At 42.5% G+C, this 19,064-nt stretch overlaps 1 protein-coding gene across 3 annotated transcripts in view; it reads left to right on the top strand.

The window, feature by feature from the left end:
* The window catches only part of PEAK1 (pseudopodium enriched atypical kinase 1), a 406,475-nt gene that overhangs the window by 287,454 nt on the left and 99,957 nt on the right, over nt 1-19,064 (top strand). For 2 of the 3 annotated variants that reach the window (XM_081049469.1, XM_081049468.1), the window contains exon 4: nt 11,531-14,754. In XM_081049469.1, coding sequence (XP_080905595.1) covers nt 11,645-14,754 — 3,110 coding nt within the window. In that variant the 5' untranslated portion in view covers nt 11,531-11,644. Of the gene's footprint in view, nt 1-11,492; nt 14,755-19,064 lie in introns of those variants that run through there. The other variant, XM_081049467.1, reaches the window with a different exon arrangement.

Below are 19,064 nucleotides of genomic sequence, written 5' to 3'. Positions count from 1 at the left end.
GGCCATTTGGATGTCCTCTTTGGAAGAACGTCTGTTCAGTTCCTCTGTCCATTTTAATTAGATATTTTTGTTGTTATTGAGTTGTGTCAGTTCCTTATATATTTTGGGTATTAACCCCTTATATATGGTTTGCAAATATTTTCTCCCATTCCATAGGTTACCTTTTCATTTTGTTGTTTCTTTTGCTATACAGAAGCTTTTTAATTTGATGTAGTCCCACTTGATGATTTTTGCTTTTCTTACTTGTACTTTTGGTGCCAGATCCAAAAAATCGTTGCCAAGACCAATGTCAAGGAAGTTTTTCCCTGTTTTCTCCTAAGAGTTTTACAGTTTTAGATCTTATCTTTAAGTGTTTAATTCATTTTGAATTGATTTTTTGTATGTCGTATAAGGTAGAGGTCTGGTTTCATTGTTTTGCATGTATCTGTCATGCAAAACATGGTGGTTTCTCAACACCATTTATTGAAGAGATTGTGCTTTCTTCATTGTATATTCTTGGGTCTTTTCTCATAAACTAATTGACCATATAAAATGGGTTTATTTCTGGGCTAGCTATTCTGTTCCATTTGTCTATGTATATATTTTTATGCCAATACCATGCTGTTTTAATTACTATAGCTTTGTAGTATAGTTTGAGATCGGAACTTATGATACCTCCAGCTTTTTCTTTTTCATGATGGCTTTGGCTATTTGAGGTCTTTTGTGATTCCATACAAATTTTAGGGTTGTTTTTCTATTTCTGTGGAAAGTGCCATTGGAATTTTTAATAGGCATTGCACTGAATCAGAAAGGAAGAAGTAAAACTGTTATTATTTGCAGATGATATAGAGAAAATCCTAAAGGCTCAACCAAAAAAACTGTTGGAACTAATCAATGAATACATTTGTGGGATATAAAATCAATATACAAATACCAGTTCTGTTTCTATACACTAACAGTGAGATATCTGAAGAAGAAACAAAGAAAATTCCATTCACAATAGCACCAAAAACAATAAAATATAATACTTAGGAATAAATTTAACTAAGGAAGTGAAAGATTTATACATTGTAATCTACAAGACTTTGATGAAGGAAATCAGAGAAGATATAAACTAATGAAAAGATAACCCTGTGTTCATGGATTAAAGAATTAGTATTGTTAAAATGTCCATACTACCCAAAGCCATCTTTAGATTCAATGAATCCCTATGTATTTTTTCTTAATTCATTTTCACAAAAGCTCTGTGAGTTAGATGATTATTATACTCATTTAATAGATGTTTAGCAAATTAATAATGTAAATAAGATCACAAGAGGAATCCTTACCTGACATATGAGAATATTGTTTTTAAGCACTGCTTTTTAAACTTTAGTAATTTATAGACTCCTTTTAATTGATTTAAAAAGTGCAGTTTTTCAGTATACATTATTATTATTTTACTTAAATATGAACAAACATAAAATTTGGTATAAATCCCTTATGTTTATATTTCTCATTTAACTATAAACCAAAACAAATTTAAAAGTTAAGCACAAAAAAAGCCTATAAACTAATGAAATGCAAATTAACAACTTTTTTTAATGTGATACATGATTTTTGGCTGAAACTGAATTGTTGCTCTCAAATGGGTATGAAACTGCCTGCCACCCTAAGGTTTCTTTTCTGTGATTCCTTGCAATGAAAGTGGTGTGCTAGATGCCAGCTCAGATTAGCAAGACAAATGTGTATGTACATTTGCAATCATGCTGCAAATCTGGTTACATGCTTAGGGGTAAGCGGCCATGGCAATGACCCAGCATCTGTTTATATTAGTTTATTTTAGGTGTAAACTTTGCTTTGAGTTCAGTGTTGAAGCTCTTTTGGAGAACTCATAAACCCTTGAAAATACATCCTGGATCCCAGTTTAAAAAATACTCTTTTAATGTGTTTTTAAGCCATTATTTATTTATAACTATGATAAAAATAATTCTTATCTATTTTTTAGAACAGGTCTTCCAAGTACCTCTACCAGGAAAGACTGTTATACTAATTTATAGTGTGTCTGTGAAAGCAAAGCAATAAATTTTTATTTTTTAAAGTATTATATGATTCAGACTTTCATTAATTTAGACATACTTTTTTCCTTTGACAGTCTACATATAAATATTTGACAGATTGTATTATCTACTCTTTTCTGTAGTGAGGGAAGCCAAATTTAGTATGATTGGAAAAATAATACCTCCTCCCAAATGTACAAGTTGAGGAAGACAATAAGGCCTCCAGCAATGGGAAGGGTGGTGACAAATGACATTATTGCTTCCTCTGATTATGTTGCTATAAACACTAAGTGTGACTTCTCTCAGAATAGTCAGCTGTTTTCTAATTTCTCTTTCCTTTCTAACTTCTTTTTACCCTTCTTTGTCTTCTTTTGCTTACCTTTGAATCTCGCAGTGCCCTCCTTTCCCATTATTCCCTTCTTTTAAACCAGAGAGCAGGTATCTTTTCACATCTTAATTAGCCTACAGTCTGGCTTTCTTTTCTGGACAGCTCAGTGGTCGAGGGCAGTGAAAGGAAGAACACAGCAAGGCCATTCCTACCAGTGTCTCCCCATTCTCTCAACCATCCAAATAAGGGGGCTCCTCATTCGGGCTGGGCTGCGTGAAAGATCATGCTGAATGTACTTTGGAATCGTCGCTTGCTTGTTCAGCGCTCTGGAGCACAGAAGAAGCACAGTTGTGGGCAGCCGTGCATGTGCCTGTTGGTTTCCTCCTGGCTGTCTGCAGTGCGCACGCAGACTCTGCCCCACTCAGGGGCCAGCTGGAGAAGCATGGGTGTCCTCGTCCCTGACGCTTCTTTGTTGGGTAGAATCCCACTCTGGTGGGCAGTGCTGCTCCTCCTGAGTGGGTCACCTTTCAAGTGTGACCGCTGATTCCGGGAGCAGCTTCCAGATGCCATGTGTAGCTGAGCCCCCAGTCATGCAGACATGCACTCACCCTTCCAGCCAGGCTCTGCCCTTTACCAGCTGTGCGACCCCAGACAAGTGTCAAGGTTCTTCATCAGTCAAGAGGGGCTAATGGTAGTATGTACATCACAGGGGTTTTGTGAGAACTGAGAGTTTTCATGGGTAAAGTGCTTCAAATAGTGCCTGGGATTTAGTAGTAAATGCTAGCTAGAATTATTATTCAGCAGACATTTACCTAGTATCTCATATAACCCAAACAATCTAAGAGATGTAGAGATGAAAAAGACAGCCCTTCCTTCTACGGACTTAGATAATTTCCACACAACATGGTATGATAATAAAGGTATTTAGGGAGTTTCAACACTGAGATGCAGTTTGAACTGGTTCTCGAAGGATAAACAGGGTTAGAGGAAATACTTTCCAGGCAGAGGGGACAGTTTGTGAGCAGAATAAAACGGAAGAACTATGAAGTCCTTGGCTGTGATTAGATGATATTTTTACCTCCTCTGTGATGTGCACCTTCTGAAGTAGGAGTCTCAGGTGGGTTCAGTGAACATTTGGAACTTATAATCTTGTAACTAGTTATTACCGAGTTTACAATAATAATTATCATTTAACTGGTCCATCGTAAAGCTTGAACTTAAAACATGGGTTAGGATCAAAGCAGTGCTGCTTCACAGCGTGTGTTGGTTATCATAGGTCCTGAGGTGAAGTCCAGCTGACAGGAGCAATGAGTTGTTAGAAATACCTGTGGTTAGAACAATCGGAAGTGGATGGGCGTCCCCCTTTTCACAGCGCTTCCTTTAACTTTTCAAAATTAAGCAACTTTTGCTTCGGTTTCTTCTTTACACAGGAGAATCTTATTTGTTAAGCTCTTGCCTGTTCTTGTGATAGCAAAGAAATGTGATTTTGTGTGTGTGAGAGCTTGTGTTAAGGTTCCTTTTACCCATGGCATCTCCATTTATGCTCCCTGTTAGAGCTGTTTTATCTCCTGCAAACCTCTTCCTGAAGCTACTTCCTCTCCCACCTCTTACCCAGAGACTGAAGTTTCTGGCAGCCGATTGAGGTATCGGGTCAGCATTTTTCACTGTGGAAGAAGGAAAGGTTGGGAACAGTGACAGGAGAGTACTTGTCACATTTTCCTTTCCTTTTCCTATAAGTGACCTACATGTTCCATTACAAAAGCCGAATGAGAGCTGCGGCTTGTAAATGTCACCCTAGACTCCTGGATGTGGCCTGTGCTGATGGCGTACAGGCAGCAGCCCCTCAGTAGCAGTGTTCTTAGAAGCCCAGGGACAGCAGTGAGGGCTCCTGACTGCCTCTGGCAGGGTGACAGATTTTGTGACAGAACACCAGGAGTCACAGGGTCGAGGAAGGAGCCTAGAAGTCCCTTCCCCATCCTCCTTGGCTGCCTCTAGGAAATGCTGGGTATGGTTTCTTATACACACCTCCTTACGCCTCCCATTGACTTGGAACTGCATTCAGCTTAAGGAGCTCCTGCGCGGTCTTGCCAGCCTGTTTATTCCAAGATTGAATTCCAGTGTGCATTTAATTGTTTTGTGTCAAGTCTGCTTTAAACTATTAGACTAGAAGCAAACTAATTATTGTCACTGTCTGTACAGCAGTGGAGAGTAAAACAGTAATAGGTTCTTAAAAAGCTGTCATGACTTGAGGTGAGATAGGCTACTCTTGAGTAGCTTCACCTACAGCCTGAAGGGCTTTGGTCTTGACAACTGTCAAATTTGGTCTTGACAACTGTCAAATTGTCAGGTGTTAGGTCATGGAGTCCTGCCTAGCTTCCAGGGGCAGCTTCAGCCATTAAACTCTTCCACCATTTCATCTGAGGGTTTGCTTGCGATTATAAGGAATGTGGAGGCAAATGAGCTTTTTTTTTATCAAATATTGCATTTGGGTGCTCTGAATCAGACGTGGTTTTGTTTTCCCAATTGGCAATCTTTAATTATTCAACTTAGATAAGTCCTTATCAGACCTGTTTTGGCAAGTAAATAGAACGCACCCGGGGTATACTGTTATATTTCTTTTGCTTAAGTGCCTTGGGAGACATCTTTTCTTTCTCAAGTATAACTGTGGGGATCCGAGCTTCCTGTTTGGGGGTCAGTGTTGAGCAGGCAAACTAGTGAGGCACGATGACACAGAAGCCAGGGGAGGTTTTCTGAGGCACACAGCCTAAGGATTGCTCATTAAGCAGAGCTGCGTCTGGTACAGCTTCCCTCTATAAAACCTGTTACAGTGAAAATCGTTTTGACCCTGCCTTTTTAACTGCACGCCTTTGTCCTCCCCACACACACATAGTGTTGAGGAATGCAGCCGTGGAGTTCCAGCTTACTGGCTTAGACAGCAGCTCCATCTGGTGCTGGCTAACGGTGTTTGCTGGTTCGTCGCTTGGTTTTACAGCAGCAGCATGAATACAGATGCACACAGAACGTGTAAGAGAAAGTCAGATCCAAGGTCTCGGCGTTAGAAGTGGTTTCTGCAGCACACAGCGCCGATCCACGCCGGGTGAGCCGCACGTATTGGTGCTATGGACACCACTGTAGCTGCTAAGCAACTCCGCAGCTGTCTCTTGACCCAATTAACTTCCTTGCACTCAAAGTGGGGAATTACTTTTGCTATCCATCTACCAGTCTTGGAAAATACACTGTGTGACTTATAAAGAGAAAATGTAATCCCTCTCACCAACAGGGGCGGTGGCTTGGTTAACAAGCTGCCAGGCCAGGCGCTGTATTCTTTTGTGCTCAGAACCAGGCAGTACTGCTGAGTACACAGGGCATGTCTTCTGAAAGAGATTCTTGGTGACTGACAGGAACTGCCCCAAATGTTAGTGGAAGTTACTTCTGAATAATAGGATTACACGTGATTTCTATTTTCTTTATGCTTTTCTTAGTTTTCATAGTGAGCATATATAACAAAAATGTCTTATATAACAAAAGAAAAAAATTAAAAACGACGTATTGTAGATAGCTATAGCCTTGAGTCTTAGTTCTGGGGCTTTTTCATTTACTGTGGCCTTTCTTTCTGGGCCTCAGGTTTCCCTCGTCCTTAAAACAGAAGGAATGACCTAGGGGCCTGCTCAGTGTTAACATTCTAAGTTTGGTGGTTATCTACCCCTCTTTTCAGCCTTCCCCACTCTTCTGGGTCTTTCTCCCATATTAGCATTCAACAGGATCTAGTTTCTGCCACCTTAAAATAAGGAAATCCTTTCTAGGCACCTCTCGCCAACACTCCCAGCTCTTTTTTTCTTGTGCTTTTCACCTGAACTGCTCCTGAAAGTTATCTACAATTACTGTCTCTTACATCCTCACTCTTCAACTCACCACAGGCTGCTGTCCATCCCCATCGCTGCACCAGAAGAGTCCACACTAGGGTCACCAGGGAGCTCCCATCACCAGGTGCATTGCCACGTGGGAGTCCTCATCCCCCACACCTCTAAGCAGCATGGGAATAACTGTCTTCTCCCCCTTAATGAAATCTCATCTGGCTTCTGTGTCATCACACTGGCTGTTATTCCAGTCTTCTTTGGAGGTTGTTTTCTTCTCCCTGACTCACCCACCAAGGACACCTCCTCAGCTTACTCTCTAGTTTCTTTTTGGCCTAGATATTCATATGTTAATAATTCTTAAGCAGGTAAGAACAGCGGAATTCCTTTCTGGCTCTAGACTTCTCAATTCAATTGCTTGCCGTGTTTACTTGCAGGCTGACAAAATATGGACTCATAATCTTCCCCCCAAAAGTTGCAACGCCTCCAATGTTGTCTGTCTCATTCGAGCACATAAACCTAAAACCTCAACATCTCTTACTGTCTCCAAAGTCCAGTTTTCCTCTTCCTTCCAAGATGCCACATCCTAACCCAGACCCTTGTCAGGTCTTATGTTGCCCACAGCAGCCCTTTAAACGATCCCCTGGCCTCCTGGCCTGTTCTTCCCATTTCATTTTCCATATGGCAGCCAGAGCTGTCTTTTATTGTGTAAGCCAGATTTATTGAGGTTTGATATGTATACAATAAAAATCACCTTTTTTAAGAGTACAGTTCTGTGAATTTTTTTTAAAACAATCAAGCAGTCTTTCTGTTTTTTTTCTTTTTTTAAGATTTTATTGGGGAAGGGGAACAGGACTTTATTGGGAAACAGTGTGTACTTCCAGGATTTTTTTCCAAGTCAAGTTGTTGTCCTTTCAATCTTAGTTGTGGAGGGTGACGTTCAGCTTCAAGTTGTTGTCCTTTCAGTCTTAGTTGCAGGGGGCGCAGCTCACCATCCCTTGTGGGACTCCGAACTGGCATCGTTGTGGTTGAGAGGACACTGGCCCATGTGGGAATCGAACCGGCAGCCTTCGGAGTTAGGAGCACGGAGCTCCACCCGCCTGCACCACCAGGCCGGCCCCAGTTCTGTGAATTTTGACAAATGCATGCAGTCATATAATCACTGGCACGCAGCATGTGGATTGTTTCTGGTTTTTGCCCATAAACCTTCATGTACAGGCTTTAGTGTAAACATAAGTTTTCATTTGTCCTGGGTAAATACGTGCAAGTGAGATTGCTGGGTTCCATGGAAAGTTTATCTTTAACTTCACAAGAAACTGTCAAACTGTTTCAGAGTCTCTGAACCATTTGCATTCCCACCAGCATGTAGGAGAATTTCAGTTGGTCCACATCCTCTGTAGCACCAGTTTTTGTTTCTGCTTTAATTTTATTTTCAGCATTCTCATAGCTATATAATGGTAGCTTATTGTAGTTCCAATTTACATTCCCGTATGACCAGTGATGTTTGGCATTTTTTACATGTTTACATGCCATCCATATACTTTGGTGAAGTACATGCTCTAGTCTTTTGCATATTTTTAGATCAGATTTATTTTCTTTTTGTTGAATTGTTCTTTACATATTCTGGATACAAAGTCCTTTGTCAGATATGTACTTTGCAAAAAAAAATTTTCCTTATTTGTGGCTTGTCTTCTCATTCTTTTATCAGCATCTTTGTCAGAGCAAACATTTTTCATTTTGATGAAGTTCAAAGAATCTCTTTTTATTTCTTTTATGGATCATGCTTTTGGTGTTGTATGTATCTAAGAACTCTGCCTGACCCAAGCTTGCAAAGATGTTCTTCTTTGTTTTCTTCTAAAAGTTTTATAGCATTACATTTCATACTGAGATCTGTGGTCTGTTTTGAGTTATTTTTCTGTGCATGGGTGTGAGGTAGAGATAAGGGTTCATCTTGCTGCCTATGGATAGCCATTTGTAGCACGTTGCTGAAAAGAATATCCCTTTCACCTTTGTCAAAGATCAATTGCCTATATTTGTCTGGACTCCATTCTTGCTTGTTCTGATCCATGTCAGGGGTGACAAACTTTTTCTGTAAAGGACCAGATAGTAAACACTTTAGATTTTGTCAGCCAAAAGGCAATGTCCACAGCATCGTGTAGGTTCTTTATAACAAGACAGAAAATATGTTTCCGTGAATTTTTGGACAAAATTTAAAATAACAATAATTGAGTAGAATTTTTAAGAAGACTGGAGTTCTTTTTGGGAAAGAGATAACTTTTTGCTTAATTAGGGTTCAAAGTGAGTGTTTCTTCTCATCAAAACTGATCCCAAATGTTCATCTATTAAGGCATATCTATATGAAATTTTACATATTTTTATCTTTGAAAAATACCTTTTCACCCAGGTGATGCATGTAGCAATGGAAACACTGCAATTCGCAGAGTGATGGAAAGCATTACAAAGTAATCAGAGTGCCACATACGGTCTGTCATAACTACTCAACTCTCCAGTGTAGCACAGAAGCCACCATGGACAATGTGTGAATAAATGTGTTCCAATAGAGCTTTACTTATGGGCACTGAAATTTGAATTTCATGTAATTTTCACTTGTCACAAAATATTATTCTTTTGATTTTTTTCAAGCATATAAAAATGTTAAAAGCATCCTTAGCTTAGGGACATACAAAACGGGCAGCAGGCTAGATGTGGCTCTTGAGCTGTCACTTGCTTTCCCTACTCCCCACCTGCTCCTACCCTTGCCATTACCAGGCGGTCAGGACTATGGGAGCTTATACTAAGTAGTAAATCAGGTCATGTGGGTCCTCCAACTTTGTGCTTTTTCAAAATTGTTTTGGCTATTCTAGTTCCTTTGCCTTTCCATATAAATTTTAGAATCACCTTGCTGATTTCTACAAAAAATTCTCCTCAGATTTTGGTTGGGATCATGTTAAATCTACAGAACACTTTGGGTAGAATTGACATGTGTTGAGAGAACAGTGTTGGGAGAACTCAGAGTATCTCTTCATTTATTAATGTCTTTGATATCTTTTATGAGTGTTTTGTCGTTTTCTGCACATAGATTTTAGAACTTGTGCATATTCTGTTAAATTTATACCTAAGTATTTCATGGTTTGGGTTAGAACCACCTTTTTTAAAATGCAAAATGGATCATGTTTCCCCTGTTCAAAACCCTTCAGTGGCTTCACACTGCTCTCAGGATCAACCTTAATCTTTAAAACCCTAAAAGGCCCTGCAAGATCTGGCCCCTGCTTTCCTTTTCAGCCTAATTTTATGCCATTTATCCCCTTAACCAAAATGTTCTAGTCTCAGACGAGCAGGAAATGGTTTTATCAACTGAGGGATATAGCTTTTAGAATATTTGAAAGACTAAATAAATGTTTTCAAACTAACACTTGAGAAATACATTTTTAACCTTATTGAAAAGAGCGGTTCAATGATCTCCAGCGGTTCGATGAACTTGGACTTCAGCTGGGTTGTTGGGCTGTGTGTGGACTTCTTTGATCTTTAAGTTAATACTTCTCCCACTGAAGCAGAGTGCTTTATGCATAGTGTTTACAAGGGACTTAGCTGTGTATATATCCTCTGAAGAAAGTATTTTTTTCCTCCTTGTAAATGTGCTGAAACTTAGCAAAAAGGCTGGTTTTCAGACCAAAACATGGATCCTGTCACTGTCATTGTACATGAATGAAGTTAAACTTTCCAGCGATTGAAATAGTTCTTACATGTACATACCTACTGACAACTTTATTAAAATACCCAAAGTATAAATGCAAGACTGTAGTGACATTCTGTGGGAAGGTCTGCAGCTATGTCCCTAAGACAAAAGAGAGAGCCACAAGATGCATTTAAAAAATAAACCTAAAAACCAGCACATTTGATCAACCGTTGTTTATTCAGCTTCTTATGCTAGATATATAGAGAAGGCTAAGATACCATCTTTAAGCCCCAGCCTAAAGAAGCTCAAAAAACTTCTTTAAGTGAGGAAACAGACAATTAAAAATGAAAGTGCTTGTCCATGGAGATATGTCTAAATGGCTTTGATAGTACCATGGAGAAATGAGTAGCCAGTGCGATTTTGAGTATAAGACTATCTGATTTTCAAGACATAAGGCTCGAAGAGAGGCAAGGACCATCTCATGAAAACCTAACGGGCTTGTCGTCCATCCCATAACTCAGAGGTTCCAATACCTCAATGCAAGAGAATTACCTGGAGACCTTGTTTTAATAAATCAGATTCCCAGACTCATCCATCAGAGATTGACTAGGTACGTCTAGGGTGATTTCCCAGGTGGTTGTTATTTAGCTCGCAACCTCGGGTCTGCACACTGACATTTGGTTGCCAGTGTGCCAGGGAAGATTGATGCACAGAATAGTTAAGGTAGGTAAGAAGAGGACCATGTTAGTATTTTAGAAAGTTAAATCTGATAGTATGGAACAGTGGAATCACTTGAGAATTCATTAAAATGCAGACTATGACCCAGTAGGTCTGGAGTAGGACCTAGGCTACTGCATTTCTAACAAGCTCCCGGGTAAGGCTGATAGGAGGTGACTGAGGACTACACTTAGAATAACAAGGGTGGAGGCTAGATCGGAACGGAGTGAGGCTACAGGCATGACGATCAGGTAACAGCCTATGCAGGCATCTAGGCAAAAAGATGATGAGTATTTGAATTACTCTCAGCATCTGGTAATGGCAAGAATGAGTTCGAGTGAAATATAGACAAAATCGGCAGGACTAATTTAGGGAGCTAGTAAGGTGTGGAATTAGAAAGGAGAGGTCTCAAGTCTGGTCTGAAGGTTGAAGTTTAGCTACCTAGGTGGATGAAAGACAAAAGAAGAAGGTAGCCTGCGGGTAGAGAAGGGACGGGTAGAGTAGACCAGTCTCTTAGAGTTGAGAAAAGGTAGCCAGAGGGTCAGTTCTGAATGCACTGAGATTGAAGACTCACTGAAATAGCCAACATGTGAAGGGCGGGTGGAGGAGGAAGAGCACACAATGGATAAGAAGTCAGATGGGCTGGTGGACCACAGGAGAGCGCTTTCAAACCATTTCCAGGAGGGGAAGGCCATAGAATTATTGCCACAGAGACATCAAATAAAATATTAGATATGGTTCAATGAGAGTGCATACAATTATGGTTAAAAAACAAACTTTCCAAAATGCTGATTGGCTAAAGGAGGTTCAAAAAGTACCCAAATTAGTTTTTCTCTCACTCTCTTCATTTAAGGGATGGAGCCAGTTTTTTCCAAACCATTCGTCATGAAAGCCTTCATGGTGCCTTTTCCATTCATGTTTTCTTTTCCCCCCACAGATTGATCATACTTAACAAGAGCTGCTATGATGCATAGGGAGGTGAAAACTAACCGATGAAAGGTTTGCCATGCACTGAAAGGAAAGCATTGTCTGTGAAGTTCTATTTTTAAAAATGTCTGCTTGTAACACTTTTACTGAGCACGTTTGGAAACCTGGTGAATGCAAGAACTGCTTTAAACCTAAACGCTTACACCAGCTGTGCCCAGACCCGGAGAAGGCACTCACCTCCCACGGCAATGTGAAAACTAATGCCAATCACAGTAATAACCATCGCATCAGAAACACCGGAAATTTCCGGCCTCCTGTGGCTAAAAAACCCACTATAGCTGTGAAGCCCACTATGATGGTGGCAGACGGGCAGAGTGTGTGTGGTGAGCTCAGTATCCAAGAACACTGTGAGGACAAACCTGTCCTTACAGGGAGGAGCCAAAGCAGGACAGCCTTGAGTCAGAAACCACTTACTACTACTAATTGTAATGCAGATGGGATGGAAGGACTTAGCCATGTTCCTAAACCTTATGGCAATACCGAGAGTGCAAAGCAGGTATCAAGTAACAACAATGGACTTACTGAAGTGTTGAAGGAGATAGCAGGCTTGGACTCTGCGCCTGCGATCAGAGGAAACGAAACCAACTCCCGAGAAACGTTCTTAGGAAGGATAAATGATTGCTATAAACGATCCCTGGAAAGAAAGCTTCCACCGAGTTGCATGTTGGGGGGGATAAAGGATAGTCAGGGCCGGCACGTCGTTCTGAGTGGGAGCGCCAAGGTGATCAGCAACGAAGGAGGCCGCTTCTGCTACCCGGAGCTGTCCAGTGGCGAGGACAGCGAGGAGGACGCGCTTGTCGCTGACGTGGAGGACGAGCGTGAGAGCTGGGACGAGAGCGACGAGGAGCTGCTGGCCGTGGAGATTCGCATGAGAGGGCAGCCGCGCTTCGCCAACTTCAGGGCGAACACCTTGTCCCCTGTTCGGTTCTGTGTGGACAAAAAATGGAACACTGTCCCTCTGCGAAATAAGTCTCTGCAGAGAATCTGTACTGTGGAGTATGATGACAGTTACGATGAAATCCTGAGCGGTTACGACCAGGCTTGTCTGGGGTCCTGCGGGCCAGGAAGCGCCCAGAGCGTGCTGTCGGTGGGCTCCACCTCACCGGACTCCTCCTTAACAGAAGAGTCGCGTTCTGAGACAGCCAGTAGTTCATCCCAGAGGGTCTGTAGTAGGGGGCTGGCGCCTGGGAGCCCCGGAGAGTCCAGGGATGCGACGGGAAGCCTGGGTGGAGACGGCCAGAAGGAGTCGTCCCCACGGGCATCCAGAAGCTCTGGGAAAGTTCCCGAGACACACAAAGCAGTCCTTGCTCTCCGGCTGGAAGAGAAGGATGGCAAGATCGCCGTACAAACTGAGAAGCAAGAGACTAAAGCCTCTGCAGATATCACCGGGCACGCAGTGACCATAAACCTCGTTCCTGCAGAAGAACAAGCGAAGCCCTACCGTGTCGTGAATCTCGAGCAGCCGCTGTGCAAACCGTACACTGTCGTGGACGTGTCGGCAGCCATGGCCAGCGAGCACCTGGAGGGCCCCGTCCACAGCCCCAAGACCACAACCTCATCTTCTACTCCAGACTCTCCAGTGCTGTCACCTCCATCGACAGCAGGACAAATAAGTGCCCATTTCCAAAAGTCCAGTACAATCCGGTACCAGGAGGTATGGACTTCCAGTACCAGTCCACGCCAAAAGATACCTAAGGTGGAATTAATTAGTGGTAGAACTGGGCCAAATGTCCCCCCAAGGAAAAGCTGTCACAAATCAGCACCCACGTCACCCATAGCTACAAACATTTCCTCCAAAACCATCCCTGTGAAGTCACCTAATTTGTCTGAAATAAAATTTAACAGCTATAACAATGCTGGTATGCCGCCTTTTCCAATCATCATTCACGACGAGCCGGCGTACGCTCGGGGCTCCAAAAACGCTACCAAAGTTCCCATTGTAATCAACCCAAATGCCTACGACAATCTAGCCATTTACAAAAGCTTTCTCGGCACAAGTGGGGAACTTTCAGTGAAGGAAAAAACCACGAGTATAATAAGCCATACTTATGAAGAAATAGAAACTGCAAGCAAAGTGCCTGATGACACCACCAGCAAGGCCACCGAATGTCCCCAAGCTAAAGGGTCTGCAAACAGCACTGATCGGAAGAGGGGCTCAGTGGCTCAGAAGGTCCAGGAGTTTAACAGCTGTCTTAACAGAGGTCAGACTTCACCACAGAGAAGCTATGGTTCCGGCCGCAGCTCCCCAAACAAGGTGCCGAGAACCGCTCGGGAGCCTGCTGCCACAACGGAAGGTGCCCAGGCGCCTCGGAGGCCGGGCAGCGGCAGCCGGGAGGAGGCGAGCACCGTGCTGTCCCAGATGGTGGCTTCCATCCCGCCGCCGCAGTGCCCGCCCGAAGTGCCGGCGTGCGGCCCGAAGGCCTGCAGCGCGGAAGAGCTCTACGCGGTGCCTCCAGACGCGGGCGCTGCCAGGAGTACGCCGGGGCGGCCCACGTCTCTCTTCGCCCCGCAGCCCAGCGGCGAGGCACAAGCCCCGCAGGGCGCAGAAAACCTCAGCAGCAAAGCGCCCAAAGATCCGCTGGCAAAGCCAGGCGCCAGCCCTCCCTCCAAACTAGTGAGCGACCCCCACACTGAGCCCCCACCTCCCTTCCCCCCACCACGCTCCACCTCCTCCCCTTGCCATGCAAGTCACCTTTTGCAGAAGCATTTCACCAGCTGGACCAAGCCCAGCAGCCCTCCCCGGTCCACCGAAGCTGAGTCCGTTTTGCACCCAGACGGCAGCAGGCGGGCGGATGCAAAACCTAGACGCTGGATATCGTTTAAAAGCTTCTTCCGCCGTCGGAAAACAGATGAGGAGGGCGACAAAGAGAGAGACGGGGACAGAGGGAAAGTGGTGGGCCTGGATGGCACAGTCATCCACGTGCTGCCTCCTCCCCCGCTCCAGCGCCATCACTGGTTCACGGAGGCCAAAGGGGGACCCAGTGAGAAGCCTGCCATTATCTTCATGTACAGTTGTGACCCTGCCCAGGGCCAGCTGGGGGTGGAGAGCTCGGCTGGGGCCGACCAGCCCACCGGCGTGGGGAAGGCTGCTGCAGAGAGCGGGGCACCGCAGGGCTCTGAGAAGAAGACAAGGACCGGTTCTTCTCCCTCCCAGATCCCTAAAGACATGCTCAGGTATGTAAAGTAGGCTGGCAGAAGTGGGAAGATTTTCAACACATTTGCAGGTGCTAAGTTGTTTATATCTTCAACATTACACAAGAGCCGTTTTTGTTTGTAAGTAGCACTTGGCGGCATCATCCATCTTTATAACTGCATTCCAAGGTTACAATATTACCAAAGTGGTCTTACTGCCCTGAACAGGGTTTGTGGCCTAGACCTTCAGCTAAGTAGCTTGCTTCACCCTGGTGAGTGCCAGGGCGCCACCCTAGAAAAGCAGATTCGTCCCACTGAGCAGCAGGAACTATGTCGCTTTGAACTGCTGTGGTTGTGGGAGGAGCAAACAGGATGAAATGAGTCAGTGGCTTCCTGTCCTTTCCCTCAGTGTAGATGAAATACTTGGAGCAAGCTTGTTGGCTTTCACCAAAGGGTTACCTGTATATACAGTACTTTATTTTAAGGGAATATTTGGTTTTTCACTGCTGTCTCTTTCTGTCCTTCCAGTGTGTGGAAAGGGGCCAGGCTGGGGGGCAAGCATTTCCTAGTTATTTAACATGTGCGTGAAATTGGAGAAGTTGGCTACTGATACTGAGACCCAGTGGAATAATCCTGAATTCAGCCAGGCAGATTGAATACCCACATCAGTTCTCTAAGCATTAGTTTTCATTAATACATTAATTACTGTTTAATGATCATCTACTCTGTGTAACTCACATCCCAGATATTTATCTTGAATCCTTATGAGAACCCTACTAATTGGTTTAGCTTTCCACCAGGTGAGGAAACTAAAAATCTCAGAAGTTAAGAATTGGCCGGATTCGCACAGCTAGTAAGTCAGACTTCAAACCCTGATTTGTCTCACTCTGAAGCTTGTATTCTTCCCATAATGTTGCATTGTTAATGGACACAAGAGCAAGTAAAATGTTTGTATTTTCACAGTGTGGTCATTCACATAAACATTTATGTTTAAGAAGCTTAACTTTTTTCTTTCTGATTTGTATTGTGAGCAAATTAATGAACTACTAATACAAACAACTGCCAACTCAGGTTTGTAACAAATGGGAGGATTTCCTTATGCCCCTGTCCTTTTCATTCTTAAACAAAGATGTGCCTGAGTAGTACATTCACCCGGTTCTCAAGTCTTCTTCCCTCTGACTTGCAAACCTCTCCACCAGCCTTGTCTCCTCTCTGGTGAGACAGCAGACTGGTGAAAGGGCAGATTCTCTCACCAGCTTTTCTTTAGAAAAGTATAAATAAAAATGAAGTGAGCACTTAACGCCTTTACTTTTTCTAGCAAAATGCTAGGAGATTCTGTGTATATTCTTTACTGAAATAAGCATTTTACATACCTCCAAATAGTTGTCAAAATGCTAGCAAGTTCCTGTTTTCCTTAAATCCATGTAACAACAAAGCAGGTAGAGTAGTGGTTGTAACTGTATGCCTAGAAAGAACAATCTTGTCATTGGAAGTTGAAAGTGGATGACAGAATGCTGTGCTCCAGTGGTAACAAAACGCACATGTGTTTTACTGAGAAAAGAAGGTCAGGGTTTTACTGAGAAAAGAAGCAGTTTAAACAGCACAGGTTGGGGTTACCTGTGAGGGCATGGCAGGTAGTTCTTGCAGATTGATAAATGGTTTTGCTCCTCGTTAAGCATGTCTGTGGTACCTTTACCTGCACCCTGGAAGGCAGAGCCGAGAAATGATTTGGCCTCTCTTCTGTGGAATGAGACCCTCTGCTGTGGCCACATGCCACCATCTGTTGGCGTGAGGGCAGCCCAGGCCCTTGGCGTGGCAGATCCTTTGCTGTCATCAAGCTTGTATTTTTACAAATGTGGTTGTATGTGGGTCTTATCTTCCAAAATCTATCCATTCTTTATAGGTAACATTCATGAGTCCAAATGATGCAGTTGTTTTGCCCCATGGGTTCTCAAATTTAACCGTGCCTCACCGCAACAACTGGAGGGCTGCTGACACACAATTGCTGGCCCACCCCCAGAGTGTCTGGTGCAGTAGGTCTCGGGCCCCGAGAACCTACATTCCCAGCAATCCCAGGTGACACTGATGCTGCTGCTCCTGGGGCCACACTTGTTGGACCACTGACCTCACCACCATTGTACATACGTGCTGTAGTCTGAGTGATTGTGAGGTAGTACGTCTTCCTTAGAGGCCCACTGGAATTTTCACATCTCATAATGCCCCAGACTAAGTAGAAAAAGAGGAATTAAATAGTGCTTTTTTTTTAACTTTCAAAAAGTTTAAAACATGAATACTCATATTAAAAAATATAGACCATTTGATTTTATAGTAATTACCTCATTTACTTGGAGATACCATTGGTATTTACTTGAAGCAATGCTGAGAGGAAAAACATTCCTGTCAAATGTTAACATTTGTGTTTCTGGCTTGACGGTACTGTGACCATTATAAATCACCATCCTGTACCTGGAAATACACTGCTGGAAGAAATGAAAATACAAGTTTTTCTAAAGTAAGTGAAGATTCTAAATCCAAGCTATATATGAGGAATGAAAAAGACTCCACTGCAGGCCAGACCTTAGGTTCTGAAAGATGAGGGACTTTGTAGAGCCTTTCATTATGGGATTAGATTGTCACTAAGATTTATTTGACTGTTCAGGCAGCATAAATTGAATGTTTTAATGGTGTCATATGTGTACCATTGGGACAAATGGGGGAAAAATTATCACACTGATGAAATAATTGGCTTTTGACCCCTGCTTTGGCTATCTGTCTGGTCCTTCCATGGACAGCGGCTATAATGATACCTGTCGCATGGAATTAATCAGAGGAGATAATGTGAAAACATGTAAAAGACCTAGCACAGGGTCTACACATTGGGTGCTTTGAAATGTTAGTGGCCCCTCTGCCATCAATGTGGCAAATGCTAAAACTACATGTGCAGAGCGGACAGAAGCACAAAAACCAGGGTGATCAAATCAGCTTAAAGGGGACTTCTCAGAAATGAAATGCAAACCAGATCTTAAAAGACAAATAGGATTTTGCCAGCTGGTTGTAAAAGAGATTGTAGACAAAAAATAAAATATGCAAAGTCACAGAGGTGATTATGGCAAACAAGTGGGATGGGAGACTTGGAAGATGATCGTGGGAGGCCAGAGGTTCTTCAGATGTGGGCCATGCGAGGTCAAATCACGATCCTGCAAAAGTCATCATTCTCACATGATTTGTCCCTTTCACTGTGTTGGCATTTGCACAACTTCTATGTGTACCAAAGTGTAGTAGTTGTCTTAAGGAAAAACGCTTGTAAAATGGTTTGTTTCAAAATTTAAGTTACAAAGCCCCCTTTTTCATGGGCCACCTTGAAAGAACAAGTGGCAGACCAGCTGTAGTTATTCACACTTGGGTGTTTGGTAGATATTTTCTTAAGAATGAATGTGAAGATCCCATTACTTCAAGGAAAACAATTGACAGTGTTTGTTGCCAATGATAAAATTAAAACTTTCAAGCAAAAATAAGAATATTTGAAAACTTCCATTTACCACCATGACCTTGACAACGTCCTAATATTTAACCCTTTTTCTGGCGAGATTGTTGGTGGTATGGCAGAAAGATTTTTCGATATTATATAATGAAATGTGTCACCATTTAGAAGAACGCATAACTCAGTGAACCAGTATCTTCCAATTGACCCACAAGTAAAACTGCGTTAGACCAATGGATATTAATGTAACTGAGTACAACAGTTCATCGATGTGGTTTCAGATTCCACATTGCAAGTAACCTTTAAGGAACTACCACTTAACCAAGTTCTGGTATACGAGTAGTACCAAAGAGGAAAATCCACAATTATCTAAAAGGCTGTTAATGTAGTCCTGCCTTTCCCACCTGCATATCTGGATGAGACCAGATTTTTTTTTCATATACTTTAGCCAAAACATGTCACAGCAGATTGAATACAGAAGCACATGTGAGGATTCAGCTTCTATTAAGGCAGATAGTAAACAGATTTGAAAAAAATATTTAGGTTAATATTTAAAGCATTTATTTTTTAATGAATTAATAACTTTTTTAATTTTCTCAATTTTAATTATGAGTATAATAAGTGTCAATAGATAAAATTTACATAAACAAGAGCCCTTGCAGTAGTCAATAATTTTTAACAGTGTTAAGGAATCCTGAGAAGAAAAAGATTGAGAACAACTGAGACAGACTGTGAATAGCCTTGCATGATGCATTGAAATGTTTGGCCTTTATCTCAGAGATTTTGTAGCAGAAACAGTTTTTAAGAGGGAAAGCAGTGTGAGTTGTTTTTGTTTTTTAATGAAATCTCTTCTGGCAGTAGTATTGAAAAT

Source organism: Rhinolophus hipposideros (assembly GCF_964194185.1).
Source record: "Rhinolophus hipposideros genome assembly, chromosome: 5".
Lineage (NCBI taxonomy): Eukaryota > Metazoa > Chordata > Mammalia > Chiroptera > Rhinolophidae > Rhinolophus > Rhinolophus hipposideros.
Note: the sequence above shows the minus strand (reverse complement) of the source record. Positions and strands in the feature narration are given on the sequence as shown.